General features: G+C 36.2%; 1 protein-coding gene across 4 annotated transcripts in view; it reads left to right on the top strand.

The window, feature by feature from the left end:
• Positions 1-13,004, top strand: part of LOC136029607 (uncharacterized protein C1orf50 homolog) — a 31,309-nt gene extending 18,305 nt beyond the window's left edge. For all 4 annotated transcript variants that reach the window (XM_065708124.1, XM_065708120.1, XM_065708114.1 and 1 more), the window contains 2 exons: positions 100-318; positions 12,632-13,004. In XM_065708124.1, coding sequence (XP_065564196.1) covers positions 100-318; positions 12,632-12,850 — 438 coding nt within the window. In that variant the 3' untranslated portion in view covers positions 12,851-13,004. The remainder of the gene's footprint in view (positions 1-99; positions 319-12,631) is intronic.
• Positions 13,005-19,970: the final 6,966 nt, after the last annotated feature.

Raw genomic sequence — 19,970 nt, 5'->3', positions numbered from 1 at the left:
CGACTAATAAATTTGGAAAGCAGCGATTGTTTTTACTGTTCTGAATGGATGAATATAGACAGTTGGTCATTGTTTCCTCTAATTTTAGTTTTGTTTTAGGCAGACGACTTCACAAAGGCGAATGCATCAAACAAGCTTCAAGTAATTGCCGAACAGATTAGATTTCTACAAGAACAAGCCAAGCGAATTTTAGAAGATGCAAGAAGAGGCAATGATCTAAATCATGTTGCTTGCAATTTTAAGAAGATCCCCGGCAAGCTATACTATCTCTATAGGCGAGAGAGTGGGCAAAAGTATTTTTCTATGCTTTCACCAGGAGTAAGTGAATCGCCTTTTAGCTTATTTGTATTGATGAATATAAGATCGATGATGTAAAGGGGATAGCTGCCAGCATGGGTTTATCCGTAATTTTCGTTTGGGGTAGTATTTTATTCTGTGGGGGGGGGTACAAAAAATTTAAAAAACGCCAAAATGAGTTTTTATGCTTTCTGTCATGTTTTACGAGTCGGACAAACATGTTGGGGAGGGGAGGGGGCTCAAACCCAGTGACCTCGTAAAAACATTTGGAGTCCCTAGTGAACTGCACATAAAATGATTAGTTGTTTTGCAATCATTCTGCAGAACTTAACTTTGACAATGAAGTCCCGCTTATCATCCAAGTAATCGGTTTTCATTTTTTCGGATAGCTTTTAATTTTTGTTGAGGACTGTATTTCTGGGTTTAAAATTTTCAATATTTGCTGTATGGATTAGATTTGGAGCCTTGAAAATTTTCCATGTTGCTGTAAAATTGGGATGAGAGAGATGGTGGCATGGTGAGATAAATCTTTGGTCAATACTATTGCCCGCGTTCAAACATGGGTGAATCTATTTTTACAGAGTTTATCAAACAGTTCGTTGTCAAAATTAAAAATCAAGATTTGATAGCAATAGACACATGAAAGGAATTGCATTTTTATCCTGATTCCAAATATATAAAATTCATTAAGCCTAATGTTACCCATCAAAAGCTATGAGCCTGAAAAGGTTTCCGTGATTATCGAAAAAGGAGGAAACACCCTCAAAAATTCTAGGTTATCTTAATGGAAATCGCACAATCAGATTCAGCGTATCCGAGAACCTTACCGTAGAGGTTTCTAGCTTCTATCTGCAAAGATATGGAATTTTGTATTATTTTTTTCCCAAAAGAAAGATCACAGATGCGTGTTTTTTTCCAAGGGTGATCGTATCAGGCCAATGGTCCTAGAAGATCGGGAAAGGGCTCGTTCAAACGAAAATTAAAAGTTTTTGTGCTATTTTTGAGTGACCAAAAAGATTAGAGGGCAACTAGCCCTCTTCCACGCCAATTTGATGAGCGGAAATAAAATCAAATAATTCGAATCTAAATCGAACATAAATCCCTATCAATAAAGAAGTGAAACCCCAAACCATCAGAAATTATAATAAATAATTGACTTAAAATTAGAGCGAACGGAAACTACATCAAAGGAAACTACGAAGGAGTAGCAGCCTAAAGACTAGAAATGTCATTTGCGTTTTGCTGAAAAAATTCTTATCTCAAAATGTGTGTTTTTATTTGTCTTAACATCAACGACGAAACCCCCCAAAAAAATCATATTAAGAAAATTATCAGATTAACCAAGGGTAATTAAAAGATCTAAGGGATTGGAAATTAACAGTTTAATATAAATTGATACTTATTCCTGAAAAAACGCTGTAATTTTGTATCTATTAATGTTATAAAAGAGAAAAAAGCTTTGTCTACAGCATTTCTCATTCTAAAATGTATCATATTACTAAGTAATTTGCCACCTGCAGAGACCAGTCTAATGCTTCGATAATTATCACACTCACTCTCATCACCTTCTTATACAGTGGTTTAATTAGGGTTTTCCTAAAATCGCTAGGTAGCCTACTTCTCCCTTTCAAAAATCCTATTCATAATCTTCAATAGCTTATTCCTGACCTCGGAGCCACCATATTTAAGAAACTCATTTACCATCAAGATCGACATCGTCATCAACATAAGTTTCAAATTAATACTCTTAGACCCGCCTAAGATATTACGGATACGCCCTTTTGAGAAACTGGATGCGTATAGTTTTTTTTCCTCATTTAGTTGAACATCTGCCTCAACATGCCCTGGAAGTTTCAACTTAATAAACTTAGACATTTCGTATATATCGCGAATACACTTTTTGACAGCTTTGGATGCATGCATTGTCTTGATTTGGCTAAAGATCCCTAAAACCTTGATCTGAAAGATCCAAAATAATGTCCTTTGCTGTTCCTGGGATATGCAACAGACGCTCTTTTGACAATCTGGATACAACTATGTCCTTTGATTTAGTTTTACTTAAAATTAAATTAACTTAAAACTAGTACATTTTAGACATCCAGAGTCAGCATGAAAAATACATTTTTTGTTGCATATGCTGTAATCGAAACTCTTTAGAGTTTCTGCTTTCATTGACAAGTGTTGCTCTTTATTTGTAGTTTTTTTATTACGAGATGTTTGATTCAAGCCTATGTTAAATACAAAACAATTAAATTCGTAAGATAATAATTCCACAATAACAATCATCCGTAAAAAAAATAATATCCCCTGTGAATATTTATTAGGAGGGCGGAAGTTGGAATATCGCAAATTATTTACCGGGTCATTATTTCAATGGTTTTAAACGCAGATTCTTTGAGCCTATCTTTTTTATAGGAATGATCTCGATGGACTCCAGTAGGGGAGTGACAACCCCCGGGAAATAAGAAGGGATTAAACATTGTATATAAATAGAAAATGAAAAATATTGCTTTTCAAAGTCACTAAAAACAAAGCTCCTTATAGTACTTACCAACTCCTCCCACGTCTCAAAGAAATTTTCTGATGAGACCCATGATGACCCGTCTTCACTTTTCTACCTCTGTGCTGGTAGGTGTTTCCGCTAAAGTTCCTTATCGCTTTAGAAATACTTCTCATTCCAATCCAACGGGCATTGTGTTTGAACAGACGTTCTTAAAGAATTGGGACAAAAAGTCAAACTTTAACGCAAGAATTGGGGTTTGGGGAGAGGGAGAGCCCCCCTCATACACGTAAACACTTCTGTTTGTTGTAAGTTTTAATTGTCGTCCTTTATTTTCATTTGAGAAAACCTTTTATATTTATTTAATTCAATCTTTTAATTGAGCATCGGATTGTACACCTCCTAAGTCAGCTCGTGGAATTCAATCTTTATGGTGTTGAATTCCAGGTTTTTCTGTCTTTATTTTATAATATTTAGATTTAAAAATCGTAAGCAGTTAGAACTGTCCTGTTTTACCATATTTCCCCGTTGTCTTTCGAGGCCATGGGGTCTTGCTAGGGATGAGAACGTAATTAACTGGTTTCGTAATTTAATTGACTGAATTCAAATAACAAATGATTAGACTTAAATCATTATTCATCATAAGGATATCGTGACATGACTGACAATATTGTTTACTTTCCTTAGGGTTGGGGAAAGAGATAGGCTTCAACGCTAAAAATGTGGCGAAACGGCAATAGATCGTTATAACTACCAACAGCTTAAGTCTTCGTCCCATACTCTGGCCATTTCTTCTAAGGTAATAGTTCTGTCGAATGATTTGCACTTGACTCCCTCGTCCTCCCCCCATCTATTTTTCTGGATTTTACTTAGTTCTTAAAATTCTGAAAAGTACTTGTTTTTGTTAAAAATGCGGTATATTCTTTTTTTTTGTTAAAAGTTAGCTGGAAATTATAGCTTTTCATATGCACATTGTTATCATTGTATGTTCGATATCAATATACAACCTTCTTTGATCAAAGAGTTGGTCCTTACTTAGTAACAAGTTTTTTTTTCAAGTTCAAGTTCTTTATTAATCAACTAAAAAATGTTATCACAAAACTATCAAATTAATGACCCACAGTGAGAATAACTCGTGTGTGGGTTTATACACTCAATAATAAATAAATAATACCATCTCCAAATACTGGAATAAAAAGATTGCTCTTCCACTCACCGTATGGTAGCAAAAAACAAAAATCCCAATAAAATCAAAATAACCAAATAAATAAATAAATAAAATAAAGTTAAGAGCATCCAACCCAGAAATTAAATTAATAGTTACTAATTAAGGGATTCTTTAATCTAATTTTACTACCTATTTAAAATTAAAAAAAAATAAATTACTTATTTAATTACTTTATTTAATTTTGTTTAATTTATTTAGTTACCTTAATTACTTTATTGAATTAAAATTAATTAATAATTTCATTGCTTGGTTAATTTTATAAACCAAGGATTTATTCAGATCTATAAAACTTTGAAATTTGTTCCAATTATATATAATGCTATGCTGTGGTGAAAACGAGACCTTTCAGATTTTGTTAAAGCCTGACGAACTACAGAACTGCCAGGGGTCAACTTTGCATGTAAAACCTGGTTATAATCCTGAAAAAATATATTATGCAAATAAAAAATCCAGGCAAAAGACGTTGAACGTGTTTGATCATTTAAAGAACAGAATGGAACGAAGGGAAAAGATCCAGTGGAAGGATATTTAAAATTTGATACATACTTCTCGTTGACGATTTACTAGGGTAAGAATACAGGCTAGGCAGGCAATTTTTCAATATACGCAGAGCTTTATTTTGTTGCCTCTGAAGTGGAAGAATACGAGTTTTAAATTATTAAAAAAAAAAAAGGATGATTCATCATTCCAATATTTCTTGTCAGTTTCATTCGAAGATAAATTGCATGGCCTTTAAACGATAAATTTGAATCCATTATTATTCTGAAACGAGTCTCTTGTTCTGTCTATCCTTGAATATGGTCACACGACAATAAGACCTCGCCTTCAAAAAGACATTGATGCAATTGAGAAGATTCAGCGAATAGCAACAAACTCTGTACCAAAACTAAGAGACCTCTCCTACTGGGAACGATTGGAAAAGCTGTTACTTCCTTCTGTCTCCTATAGACTCCTCCGAGGTAATCTTATTGAAACTTAGAAGCTATGTCACAAGTACTGCAATAATATTGGACCAGAGGATACTCTTTTTCAACACAAACATTCTGCGAGGACACAACTTTAAGCTAAAACAAAACACTTTCAGTAAAGAAGTCGGAAGGTGGGCCTTTTCAAACCGAGTAGTCAAGGAATGGAACAACCTCCCCCATGAAGTGGTTATGGCTGACTACCAACTCTTTCAAGAATAGTATTAGCAAGTTTCTTATTGAAAGTAAATTTTTATAGAGGTGCAAGCCTTTTTATTGCATTATTATTATTATTATTATTATTATTATTATTATTATTATTATTATTATTATTATTATTATTATTATTATTGTTATTATGGATTCCTTTATTTTTAACATTAGAAGAACAATCAATCCAGACACCTTCATCTCTTTTGCTCTAGTGAGGGATCCTGTGCGCAAAGCGTTATGTGCTGGAGGAAGGTCCTTGCAAATTTTTATTCCAAAGCCATTATGCTTGGATAGGTTTTGCATAACTAGACAAGCTTTATTCCTGAGCCTAATCATCACCAGATTAACTGCCGGTTTACGTGACTGACTTATATTACGGCGACTATTCGTTATATTGTCAGTTTTTCCTCCTAAGCAGTAACGTTTGTTAACTGACACAGGTGACACAATTTTTAGGGTATTCTTAAGCAGATCTTTCACGTTAGCTTCAAGAGATTCATTAGGATTAATATCAGTAGGTAAGCCGTGTATGATGAGGTTCGAACCTCTCTTTTTCACTTCAATTAGTAGCGCACGACGCTTGAGCAACGAGTTCTTCTACTTTTGCTCTTCGAGTGACAGTTCTAATTCGGCTATTTTTCTATCTCATCCTAAAGCGTCATTCTTTAACTCCTGTATTTCGGAAGGCACATTTTTTAATGCAGTTATTAAATCACCGTGCTCACTAAGTGGTCGGTTTAATTTTTTATTTTGGAGCTCGTTAGCTTGGTCGAACTTGGCTTCTGGCACTGGAATATTCATTATATAATCACTACTACATCTATTCTATATATACTATAGTGTATACTATATTGAATCTTACAGTAAAGAAAATTAACATTAAGATTCTTCCTAAAGCTAGTGATGGCGAGCTGCAGAAATTTTTCGATTCCACCCTAAGCTCTGGATCCCGGTACGACTACCAGTTCAGATTCTTTGCCAAATTCAATATAGTATAATATCAATTTGATCTCTACTAAGTATTCTTTTTTTGTTATTGTTACTGGAATTGTTTTTGTTTTTCCGATTTGACAAACCAAGACAAATTTATTTTTTATCGTAAAAAGACACATGTTTTTTGTATTTTCCGTTCATGTTTGACCACGTTTTGACTTTCGCTTGATTAAGAAACATGACCAAAAAAAGAAAAGCAAACTAACCAAGTAACAGCTATAAAATTATAATTTTGAAAAAGGTAAAACACTCTTGATGCACAGAAAATCGTCAAAAGAACAAAGGGTTGATTAATGCTGGATGGGATTGAGTTTTAGTGCGACAGAATGTAGCATGGCCCAACTTAAATCTGATTAGGTTGTTCTTAGACTACGATTAACAATTGAAGTGGGAACATGTGATGTAGGTGTCAACTTTTCTGCTGCGGTAATTAAAAAGGCACTATGTGATATTTTTTGCCAAATAAGGATTTGTAGCCTATATTCTTGATTAGGGTCCTCACGCGTCCTGAAAAGCCTGAAAACTTAAAAGACCAATTTTCCAGTCATAGAAAATACCTGAAAAATGGCGGAAAAAATAAAATGTCCTGGAAATATTTCAGTTGCCCTGGAAAATAATCTTTCCCTCATTGTGGATGAACGCAAACGGATTAAACATTTAAGTAAATATAATACATAGAATGTAGGTTTTACATTGAACCCTAGAGGAAGAAAATGTATTCGAAAACATTCAGAATAGTTAAATGAGTATGAAGCTACGGCACTTGTACAGTATTTGACACGCAAACGGGTTAGACATTTTAGTAAATATAATACATAGAATATAAAAGATATGAAAAACCTGGGATTGAAAAATAGGCCTGTATATTGAATAAACAGCCAACAGAAGTAGCAATAGTCTTTCAAATTTGTTTCGTTTTTTTTAGGTAGGAGTGAGTGACAATGTCAGGAGGACAGCGTAAGTTCAAGTTTGAGTAGAAAGAAAAACCCCCAGGCCAGGGACTGTCTAGGAGAAGTATCAGGACATGTACATAGGGAATATTGCAAGCTCTGCAGGGTGTCTTTTGGCATTGGTAACATGTGCGTTGGGGCACTCAGGAGTCATGCCCAGGGACAAGGTCATTTCAGTATTTCAGAATATTTAAACAGGGAAAGAAATATAACATTTCATGAGGAAAACTTAAACAAATGCAGGAGAGGAAAGCAGCTCCAGAACAAACAGAGACCTACCAACAACCAGTGCTCATGAGGAAAGTGTCAGTAATGAAAGCACAGTATTACAAGCGGCCAGAGAAGAAGCTCAGAATCACAGAGGTGCTCAGCCTTTTTTCAAGCCAAGCCGTGTTTGAAGCAGAAATTCGCTGGGTAATTCAGATTGTGATGTCACACTACTCATTCCTCTCTAGCTCTGATATCAAGCCATTTTTGGTCAGATGTTCCCAGACAAACAAAGGCACCTTACCTTGTATATTTTGGTTCGGCTCCTTGTTTCAAAGATAAACTGATCAATGATATAAGAAAAACTTCATGCTAGGCAGTTCTATTGATGAATGCCTGAATAAAGTAACACAGACAGAACAGTTGGATGCTACGGTTAAGCACTCGAGTTAATGCGAAGGGAAGTTCATGGTGTATTATTTTGACTCAGAGTTTATGGGACACACCCAAGTAGAGAAGCTTCTGGAAAAAATAAAGAAAGCTCTGTCACCACATAATCCCAATAAGCTGTTTCATAGATTTCAATGGATGGCCCTGCTGTCAACTGGAACCTTCTGAAGATATTCCAGAAGGACAAAAGCCAAGAAGACTCAGATGCACACGCGATGATAAATTTCGGAAGTTATGGTTTGCATGTTCTTTATGGAAGTTGTCAAGATGGAGAGAGAGAAAGTTGGTTGGCTGGTCGGATGTGGTCTTATGGCACTTTGGCAAATGCTCCATGACTCACGATCTGACTTCATTGATGTGACAAAATCAGAAAATTTTATCTCAAGCAGGCAATGAAAGTGTGGCTAACTGTCCAACTGTGAAAAATGAATCAGCTACCAGAAACCTGAAAATCTAACTACTTTCATCTGCCGGCCACTATACAGTAAAAGGTGCCACAACTAGACCTCTTTTTCAAGCTAAGCTCCAGTGTTTTGCATTTGTTTCTAGACATCTAAAGTTTTTTTGGGGGGAAAATTCCAGACGGATGTACCAATAGTACCTTTCTTTGCAAAAGAAGTCCATCCTGAGATGCTTGCTGTCATGCTTTATAAAAAAAGAAGAATTGGAGAAGATGAAAACATACGTGCCACTCAAACAATTCGACGCCGGATTTGCTACAAAACAGGCTTTAGAGAAAGCACCAAAAAAATTCCTGGAAAATCCAGTGAATATACAAGGTGTCAAGAAGGAGTGTGCTTCCTTCCTTGCTGTGTCTTGCAAAAAATTATGGAGCAATGTTTGACAAACTCCTACAGGTTTTTCTGAATGCAGGATTGGGGACTGCTTCAAAGCGTGACAAAATCCTTGCTAAGCATAACATGTTCTCAGGACATGCAACTGCTAACCTCGGGGAAGAATTCTAAGATTTTTCATACAGTTGCAAGCTTGACGAATATTTTGAGAGATTCGTCAGTGGCAGTGCAGAGTATGCAGCATTGTGCGACATGAAATGCCTCCCAACTGTGTCATGGACCAGCCAGGTTACTCCGTAAACAAGGACATGCTTGTGGAAAACTTCAAGGAAAGAAGTATTATAGCATTGCACCTGGTTCTGGATGCAATTGCCAAGCATGCAGTTGATAAACCCTGTCAAAAGACTTAATCCAACACTACAAAAGAGCAAGAGAAATTGGGATATTCAATTTCTTGAGGATAAAAAAAGAATAAAGAACAAACTGCAAAGGAGAAGAAAAGAAAGGAGCTCCACCAAGTAATAGAAAATATTAAAGCAAAACAGAAAAATAATGCAAAGCAGTGAGATTTTTTCTTTATTGTGAAAAACTCACGGGTATTTAATTTCCATTAATTTCCATTGAACCGTAGAGGAAGAGAACATGTAAAACATATTCTAAATATTCAGAATAGTTAAATGAGTGTTCCATGTTTTTTTTTTTCTATTTTAATAAAATTTGTGAATGTTCTGTCCCAAATGTTGTTTAACAATAATAAAAAAAAAACAAGTTTGTTAAATGGTGAAGCTACGGCACTTGAACAGTGTTTGACACTCAACGGCTGTATCAACCGCCATAAGGCCAAATCATTTTGTAGTATTGAAATACGTTTCTTTGTTTTTTTTTTTTTTTTTTTTTTTTTTTTTTTTTTTTTTTTTTTTTTAATGCACAGTTAAACACTTGTGTAGATAAGAAATTTAGTTTAGGAGCGTATCAGAAGGAAGTTGAGCTACAAATTCTGAAACTATTTTGTTACTAAATTATTTTGTAAGATGAAAATTACAACAAAATTGTATTCCAAGGAAAGTTTAATACTGTGTTGGTTTGATGCTGCATGGATGTATTATCCAGACTCTAATGAGGCTGAAGTATCACTGCACTGCTTAATTCTACAATTTTTAGAGATTTTGTTCTTGCAAATAGACTCATAAATGAATCTTGTCTTCAAGATCTGTATTACAAGGTAGCTTGCTATAGTTGTCCTTACTTCCTTCCCATACCACTGTTTCATTAGTCCTTCATCTAGACTAGGAGTATTTTTTTATCCTCACTTTGTGAGTCTCTCACTATATACTCCATTTAGTGCAGTCAATGCTTATTCCCGATTCAAGTGGACTGGATTTATTTGACTCAAGGGATTCATTTTAGCTGGGATTCTCTGTCTTAGAATATTGACATGCTTATTTCTCATGGAAACCATTGTGTGAGAGCATAACTCCAAAACAATAGAATTAAAATATCTTAATTTTTCAGATGCAATCTCTCATAGTTGGGGCAAAAAACTTATGCTATGGTACTTCATTTATTTTAACCTATAAATCGTGGTTGCAGCGGTAGCTGCAATCTAGTAAAGGATATACAAATACGTAATTTCATTTCCATTATAAATACAAAGATCGTACAAGGATAAAACATTAGGGAATTTTGTTTAGTGTTTGCTTATCTTTCGCCATTTCTGTCATAGTATTTCCACTCTCCTGGAGAGCTAAGTGTACTTCTTTGTCTGTTCTATGACGCTGTAATTGCTGTAATTTACATTTAGTGCCATTCATGTAATTAGGGGCGGGAGGTTTGGAATGACATACAGAAAAATTGATGGCCCAGGGACCTTGCGATGACGTTGTGGACAAAGCTGCACAACGTAATCGAAGGGGGGTAGGTTCAGTCCCGCGTGTCGTAAGGAACCTCTTTGATGTCACAGGGAGCTTTGAAAATACATCCTCTGTGCCAGAAATGGCCCTGGAAAATATATATATATATATATTTTTTTTTTCAATTTAATCTATTTTTAACAAACAAGATCAACAAAAAGGAAGAAAAGCAAAAAAAGAGATAGGGGGAACCAAAAATACAAAATGGTGTAAAAGAAGGAGAAACAAAATGAAAAGTCAACACTTAAACAAAATGTGTATCGTAGTTAGGAAATGTAGCTTATGAGTCTGAACAGAAAAATCTATGGAAAATTTCATTTTGATTGTAACACGTGTCCAGACCAATTACAATAAAATCAAACGGAAACTTGTTCTGTATTCACCTAACTTGTACATCAATTTCAATTTTTCTACAGTAGACAGGCTAATCTAAGATAAAATAAATACCAGTTTCAACCATATCACATAAACTTAGACAAGAGTTGACTTTTTCAATTTACAGATTTTTCAGTTCTATTTAGAAAGTAAATTAAGTTGAGTTTGTGCACAAATGGGCTGAAGTTTAAACGCAGGAATAAGATCATTTTCACTGGTGGGTTGATAGCGACGTTAATTATTTTTTCAGTCAGTTCTTAAGGCTGCTGGTCAATGATCAATCCTTCCTTGCTTAAAAATTAAACGTGGTGCTGTTAAATTGACAATTTCGTCTCCGTAAAAGATGAAGTCCTTAGTAAGAATAAAAGTATAGAAAGTTGATTATTTATTACCTCTGGCACATAGATTTGTTTTATTTGTTACTCTTGGACACGAAGCATTTCGCTCCCTCTGTTGGTGAGTCTGGAATTATTATTTTCTCTGAATTGGTAGTATTAACATTGAATACCGGGAAATAGTTTAAATGTAGATTCCATAATCCGTTTTTTCCAGTGCATTTGAGTAACTGATTTACATTTGGAAATGAACCATATACTGAATTGTCCACCGCCTGAGCCTTTAGCGAGCGTGTACTGGAATTGGTGGAATTCTCAATTTAGTTCTAATGACAAATTGTTTCTTATAGGTTTACAGAGGTTTACAAAGTTAGTCCGACTAATTTAGGAGACGAAGACTGTAATACTGAATTATAAAGGAAGAAGTTTCATTGTTGGATTTCAGTTTTTTTTTTTAATGACGCTTTGCGAGAGAATGCTTGTCCTGTCATAGTGTCTAAGGAACTCTTCAGATATCTTTCAAACATCTACGTAATAGGAATGAAATAAAATAAATATTGGATTATTTTTTGGTATCATGGTCTTTAAACATGACATACTTATTCATCCGCTAACGAAGATTACTTGGTTAGAGAGTTTCAGACGCAATAACAGCATCAGATGTTGCAGAGATTTACCGTTGGCAAGCTTTCAGTGTTAATAAATTACACTCATAAGGCAATCCTGGAAAACGCAGGTTAACCGATTTAACATGTCATTTTGTTCCTGATCGGCTTCTGCTGACCAGATAGTGGACGCTAACGTGTTTCAAGTCGCCCGCAACAAGTTAATTTCGTTTTGTATTTCAGCTTACATATGAGGACATCGGGGTTTGATCATCCTGCTATTACTTCTTTGCCCAAATACCATCCATACTATGGTTTGAGATTAGAAGTGTAAAAATGTTAAATTTTTAAAACTTCGTATGAACAGGGGTAAACAATTGCTTTCTGTGGTGTTCTTTGATTTAAAAGTAAATAGTACATCAGGGTCAGTAACTTTTCAGATAGCGACTGAAATATCAAATCTTGAATGAGTCATGAGCCGTATGAACTTCTAGATGAACCCTTCATCAATTCTGTTCCTGATCTTTAGATTTTAGTATCGGGCTTCACCTTTCGCTACCCTTACATCCTTAGTTACTCCTTTATAAGAGAATAAGTGATAATTTATGTTTCATCTGAATTCCATAGGGGCATTCTTGACCGTTAGTTTGGTTTGAGCCCGTTGACACTGCGAAATAATGACAATAAGTGAGGAAAAAGTTTAATATTTGGAACCCGCTAGTCATGCTGCTGCTATCCGTCATTCCCTTTTATTCATGTTTTTTTATATATTGGTTTTGATTTTAACTTACTGAAGTGATTTATTGTAGGATTGGGGCAACAGTCAACCCCACGAGTATCTTGGCACTTATAAACTGGAGTACGATTACAGCTGGACTCCTGAATCCAAAATAGCTGCTAGAAGCGATGAACTGGGCACCATCAATAAAATTCTGGATGCAAATAAGTCTTTAGCCATCACAATGAACACGGTTATGGGGGGTCTTTCAGAGACAAAACCATCAGGTATCGTCGAAGAAATCGAATGAGAACCATTCCTGCGGCCAGAAAAGCTTTAAATTCGTCGTTTTCTTTCTTTGTTACAAATTATTGTTGAAGTATGATTTTGACACTTCTTATGATTTTAATACCGATTCATTTGGATGGTTAATAAAATATAAAGTTTTATACTTTTAAAACTAACGGCACTTGTTCCTGTTTACCAGTTGAAATAGTGCGACGTTATAAGTTCTTCCTTTTCTAGTCGAGTATTTAGTTCGGATTAGAATTTGGAATTTTAAGTCTATGGACTGAAATTTAATTATAGGCCACGGTTTTGGTACTTTAGCGTTTCAAACTGGAATAGTTAAACAGATAAAAATAGGCCCAGATCGCACTTTTAGTGCAGTAAATGTAAGTATAGGTTTGAGCATGACTTGTTGCACTTTGCCTCCTGAATTTAGACGTAGGCAAGTCTCCTGCAACATTATGCGGAAATTTTATAACTGTTTTGAAATTAACAGAGCAAAAGCTTTAAAACTGTTTCACTGACAAACTAGTCTTGAAACGCTTGCAAAAATTTCAACCTTTTTGCTTTATAGCTAGTTAAGACACTGACTCTTATGCCCTGGGGAATATCCTAAGATATGGTAAAAAGCAAAACGAATATGCTGCAATTGGAAAGGGAACTTAACCAGCGCCATCTTAGTTTCTGGAGACTTGTTTTCTTTTCATTAGTTTTTCTGCTGAGAGTATTTTTCAAATTTAAAATATATTCAACTACCAAGTGTATTTTTTTTTCTATTGACCAATGAGAGATAAAATATAAAGGATAAATCCTTAAAATTAGAAAAGATGGAGAGACCTTTCCGATCCGAACCTGGATACAAAATATGCCAAGTTTAAAATCAGTAGACCAAACTTGGGAATTATTTTTGGTGATACAAACTTGGCACGCTAATTTCTTGCTATTTCAGTTTTCAGCTTCTGTAGTACAAGTGTAACGTTAGAATCAAGGAAAAACGCATGTCTCTTTCAGAAATCTTGGCTATTTTTATCAAGAGGTGGGAGTATTGCAGGAATTGAGCATAAAACATGGCTATGGTAGCAATTAGTTAACCGTTTCTACTGGAAATTATTTGTTTTCGGGAATTTTCCTTTCCATGCGTGGGGGTAAGCTTTGTCAATTTCAGAGCACTCCCATGCTCAGTTTATGAAATTGGAATGTGAAAGTTCCCTGTAAATTAAATAATAGCCTGGTTCAAATTTTGAGGATTCAGAAATGTTTGATGCCGTCTTATATCAAGGTTGTAGATTTTTCAAAATCTGTAGTTCTGGACTTTTAAATGGTATTTAGAAATTAAATTTTGACCTCCATTCAGTTATTGTTTTCGTAATGACAGAGTGCCTGGTGTAATTATGGAATCATTAGATCTGTTCTTCCGAGCAATAACGCACACTTTCAACTTCTAGTTCTGAGGTTACCTCTTTGAACGGCAAGCTTACTCGGTTAAATATATATATCAAGTTCTATTCAAATTGTGGACAGCCTCTGGCTAATAGGAATTTTTAATAGTGCGAAGCTTTGGAGTCCCAATGTTTAAGGTGAATGAGTACGTCATTTTGTAAAATATTTCACTGGGATATTGTAGACATAAAAGGCTGCATTTATCCTCCAGTGTTGGCATCTTGAAGAAAGGGATGGGAGGAGGGGGAGGGGCTAATTATAAACGTCTTATAGTGAAATTGAAAACAATAATAGCATTGTTTGAATTTTTTAGAAAGGCTGCTCTTAAAATTCATCTTCTCCTACTCCTTTGTCTTTCGCTCAGCTTAATAATATTTACACTGACTTGTAAGCACAAGATTTCATTTCAGTTTTTCCCTGTTTTCTGTTCTTTCACCAAGGGATTTGGCTGAGGAAACTTTTGTCTTTCGTTTGTAATGCTTTCACCGGGGCACTTATTTCTTTCTAAAGTACAAGTTTGTTTATGAGAAAAAGAGAACATTGAAAATGAAGGGCTGGATAGACGTTGTTTAAATGGGCTGTATGTTATACCGATTTTGGGCACTGAAAATTTTGTTATAGAGATTTTGTTATAACCGTTATGGTTAACGGTCATATGTAATGTTTCTTACGTATACTTTTTAATTACGAAAAATCAAGCCTGATAGTTTCTACCTGATAGATTTCGATAATGAGTGTTGTAAAATGCTCATTGAAGAGCGGCCTCCTTAGAGGAGGGAGACGGTTTGAGCGCATGTCCCTCCAAAAGTTTGTTATCTCTATAGTTGCTTATGATTTTCTTTATACACTTAATTTTTAAATGGAATGAAGAAGTTGACTCCCCCCGCCCTCGAAATGGCTCCTGTTAATGAGGTTTATGCTCACCCAATCCCATTTCAGTTAAACTAACGCATATTTTTTTGGAGTCTCTGTGCATTACAATTTCAAAATAATCATAAAGAAAGCATTTAGTCTTCTTTGAACAAATTTAGTTTGTGTCAGCACGCTTACGCCAAGAAAAGGACACACAAGACGCGCTAACTCTGTCTAGCCTTTTGATACATAATTAAAAAAAATTATTTTATTATCGTTATTCCGAAAAGCGATTATAGGAGAATAAATCTATCGCATTTTCCGCTAAAATCTATGCTGCTTCAGTATCAGGACTGAATCTTCTATGAAACCTGGGGTATTTATATCTGAATTTGTTGGACTAGCATCATTTAGTTGGTGGGCAACCAGTTTTTGATCATTTCAGTATTTCTGAGGTCTGTTAGGAATTCAATTGTCTTTTGGGAGAAGTTTTTATGGGTCATTTTTCTAACATCAAGAACACCTAGACCTTAAAATTCCTTTGGTGAAGGAGTATCTTCTTAATAAATTTTTGTAGCTTACCGTCCCCGTAGAAACCGCCATGGTCTGTTGTCATTTTTTTATGGTACAAGTTTAGGGAGGGGTAATACTGTAACTAGATAAAACATTCTTGACATACAATACTTGTTGATAAACGGTGACCGTGAAATAAGGAGAGATTCCTGCCTCTATCGTCATCACCATATAGGCGCTGTATCTCGAGCAGTTTCTTTCTCCTCAATTTTGCCAACAATTTCCCCTGACTGACAATTCAATATTAACTATCTTTACTGATAGACTGACATCCAGCCAAGCATCGTTTTCTAAGCTTGTAGCCTAACTTGTCTTTGGGCTTTTTGTTAACCAGAGGATGTTGCCTCTTTTCATTGTGAGCCCTAACTGCAAAGCTTTTAGCATACCATTCAAGGCCTAGTGTTACTGTTTTGACATCACTCCATCCATTGGCCAAAAATTTGCATCACCCACAAAGACCTCAGACTTGAGAGCTAGAGTTGGCAGTAACCTGACATCCATTATTCTTGTTAGGTATTGAATTAACGGGCCAAAATATATCTCAAATAGGAATGAAGAGATTGGGTCTTCTTACCGGAGAGGCTGCCATTCACAAACTCTTTGCTGATGCGCCATGGCATATATTTTTGTAAATATCGACTTAGTCCACTACAAAACGGATGTTTTTTTTTGTTATCAGTATCCACAGCACATGCCGCTCTATTGAGTTGCAACCTTAGACAAAATTAACACATATTAACCCTCATTTGAAATTATCTTCCGACAGCCCTTCTTTTCTAAGGAGTAAGTTGCCAAATATTGCAAGGATATCTGAATTTTTCGGTTTTTAGGCCTCCATGTTGGATCTCACCAAGAATCTTTTTTTTCCTGGGGCTTTGCATGTTTTAGTAGAACCCAAAGCTTGTTATGTTCAGTTATGGGCTGGCTTAACATTTCACTGTCATCTCTTGGAACTTATCGCTCCGTGTCAGAATCATCACAAACTTTTGCCTCTCCCCCTTCTTTCCATTTATTTATCTTGAATACGGCCATAAACCGTCTTTTTCAAACTTTAAATCTAAAGACTATTTTAATGTCGCAAAAGCAAATTGGGAGCCAAGTAAAAATATACAATACTAGCTGTTGGGGTGGCGCTTCGCGCCACTCCAACACCTAGTTGGTGGGGGCGCTGCGCGCCCCCCCAAACCCCCCCCCCCCCGCGCGTAAGTCGTTACGTGCCATATTAGTCACGTGCCATTGTAGTTGTGTCCCTGTGTCCCACCTGTGAATATAGATAGATATATATATATTTTTAACTACGTAAAACTTGTGAATATACAACATTCTTTGCTGTCACATTGTCTGTCCATATAAATAGATTGTCAGGTTTACCAACTCTTGAACATGCAACATAATAATTGTCCATGGGAAAACAATCCGTATTTAGATCTATACCGCATTTTCTAACGATTGCCCTTGAGCTTTGTTGATGGTGATTGCTAATCGAACAATCCCTGTGACCCCGTCGTCATTTATATATCCCCCTGTGCCCCCGGCGTCCCTGTTGTAGGTGTGTCCCTGTGTCCTGGTCGTCATTTATATTCCCTGTGTCCCGGTCGTCATTTGTGTCCCGGTATCCCACTCTGTAATTTCACTTTGAGTGTTCCGGTCGTCATTTGTATCCCCTCTGTCCCGGTCTGTAATTTCTCTTTGAGTGTTTTTTCTTTTTAGTTTTTTTTTTAGTTTTTTACCTTTTTTCAGTTTTCTTTTTCTTCTTTATTTTTCAGCGTCACTATGAAATACATATCGCTGAACCTTTGTTTTTTTTAACTAAAATCTGGTAGGCATTGATGACCTTATCCAAGTCAAAATCCCAAACCCAATAATCATCGCTATCATTTTCAGTTTTGATATGTTTTGACTCTCGCTGTCCAGGTGGATTTTCATCTAACTGCGCGGTTTTGCGTTCTTTAGCCGCAAGCCTGTTTTCATGCTGTTCTTGTGATTCCTCGGCACGCTTTCTTTTCTTACTTTCTCTATCAGCCGCAAGCCTGTTTTCATGCTGGTCTTGTGATTCCTCGGCACGCTTTCTTTTCTTACTTTCTCTATCAGCCGTAAGTCTGTTGGCATAGACTCTTTGAGAAATTTCTCTTTCAACTATCTTCTTACAATTAAAAATTTGTCTTTGAACGATTTTCTTAAATACCTGTGTCCTGGTCGTCATTTATATTCCCTGGGTCCCGGTCGTCATTTGTGTCCCGGTATCCCAGTCTGTAATTCCTCTTTGAGTGTCCCGGTCGTCATTTATATTCCCTCTGTCCCGGTTGTCATTTGTGTCCCGGTCTGTAATTTCTCTTTGAGTGTTTTTCCTTTTTAGTTTTTTTTTTTAGTTTTTTACCTTTTTTCTTTTTTCAGTTTTCTTTTTCTTCTTTATTTTTCAGCGTTACTATGAAATACATATCGCCGAACTATTTTTTTTTTTAAAGTAAAATCTGGTAGGCATTGATGACCTTATCCAAGTCAAAATCCCAAACCCAATTATCATCGCTATCATTTTCAGTTTTGATATCTTTTGACTCTGGCTGTCCAGGTGGATTTTCATCTAACTGCGGGGTTTTGCGTTCTTTAACCGCAAGCCTGTTTTCTTGCTGTTCTTGTGATTCCTCGGCACGCTTTCTTTTCTTACTTTCTCTATCAGCAGCACGTTTTGAATTAAACATTTTTCCGTCCACGATCTTCTTACAATTAAAAATTTGTCTTTTGAGCAGCTTCCTCGGCTGTTGCCATTGTAGGTTCTTCAGTCATTTTACAATTAAACATTTTTCCGTCCATGATCTTCTTACAATTAAAAATTTGTCTTTGAACGATTTTCTTAAATACCTTTAATGACGTTATCGTCATAACAAACATGACGACAACTAACTTCATGACGACCTGATGACATGACGTCACTCGACACACAGACAACTTATTTTTATATATATACTAGCTGTTGGGGTGGCGCTTTGCGCCACTTCAACACCTAGTTGATGTTGGTGTAAAATATATTTTAAACTACGTAAAACTTGCGAATATACAACATTCTTGGCTGTCCCATTGTATGTGCATATAAATAGATTGTCACGTTTACCGACTCTTGAACATGCAACATATAATTGTCCATGGGAAAAACAATCTGTATTCAGATCTATACCTCATTATTCTAATGATTGCCCTTGAGCCTTGATGATGGTGATTGCTAATCGAACATTCCCTGTGTCCCCGTCGTCATTTATATATCCCCCTGTGCCCCCCGGCGTCCCCGTTGTTGTTGTTTCCCTTTGTCCCGGTCGTCATTTGTGTCCCGGTGTCCCAGTCTGTAATTTCTCTTTGAGTGTCTTGGTCGTCATTTATATTCCCTGTGTCCCGGTTTCCCGGTCGTCATTTTTGTCTCGCTTGTCATTTGTGTTCCGGTGTCCCGGTCTGTAATTTCTCTTTGAGTGTCCTGGTCGTCATCTATATTCCCTGTGTCCCGGTCGTCATTTGTGTCCCGGTGCTTTGTTGATGGTGATTGCTAATCGAACATTCCTTGTGTCCCGGTCGCTTTTTCTTTGAGTATCCCGGTCGTCATTTATATTCCCTATGTCCCGGTCGTCATTTGTGTCCCGATGTCCCGGTCTGTAATTTCGTCAGTCGACAAACATGACGTCAGTCGACACACAAACATTACGTCACTCGACACACACACACACAGACAACTTATTTATATATAAATACTAGCTGTTGGGGTGGCGCTTCGCGCCACCCCAACACCTAGTTGGTGGGGGCGCTTCGCGCCCCCCCCAAGCCCCCCCGCGCGCGTAAGTCGTTACGCGCCATAATAGTTACGCGCCATTGTAGTTGTGTCCCTGTGTCCCACCTGTGAATATAGATATATATATATATATATATATATATATATATATATATATATATATATATATATATATATATATATATATATATATATATATATATATATATATGTTTTTAACTAAGTAAAACTTGCGAATATACAACATTCTTTGCTGTCCCATTGTCTGTGCATATAAATAGATTGTCAGGTTTACCGACTCTTGAACATGCAACATATAATGGTCCATGGGAAAACAATCCGTATTCAGATCTATACCTCATGATTCTAATGATTGCCCTTGAGCTTTGTTGATGGTGATTGCTAATCGACCATTCCCTGAGTCGCCATCGTCATTTATATATCCCCCTGTGCACCCCGGCGTCCCCTTTGTAGTTATGTCCCTGTGTCCCGGTCGTCATTTATA

This window comes from Artemia franciscana, chromosome 1 (assembly GCF_032884065.1).
Source record: "Artemia franciscana chromosome 1, ASM3288406v1, whole genome shotgun sequence".
NCBI lineage: Eukaryota > Metazoa > Arthropoda > Branchiopoda > Anostraca > Artemiidae > Artemia > Artemia franciscana.
The sequence above is the reverse complement of the archived record's forward strand: the minus strand, read 5'-3'. Positions and strand labels throughout refer to the sequence as shown.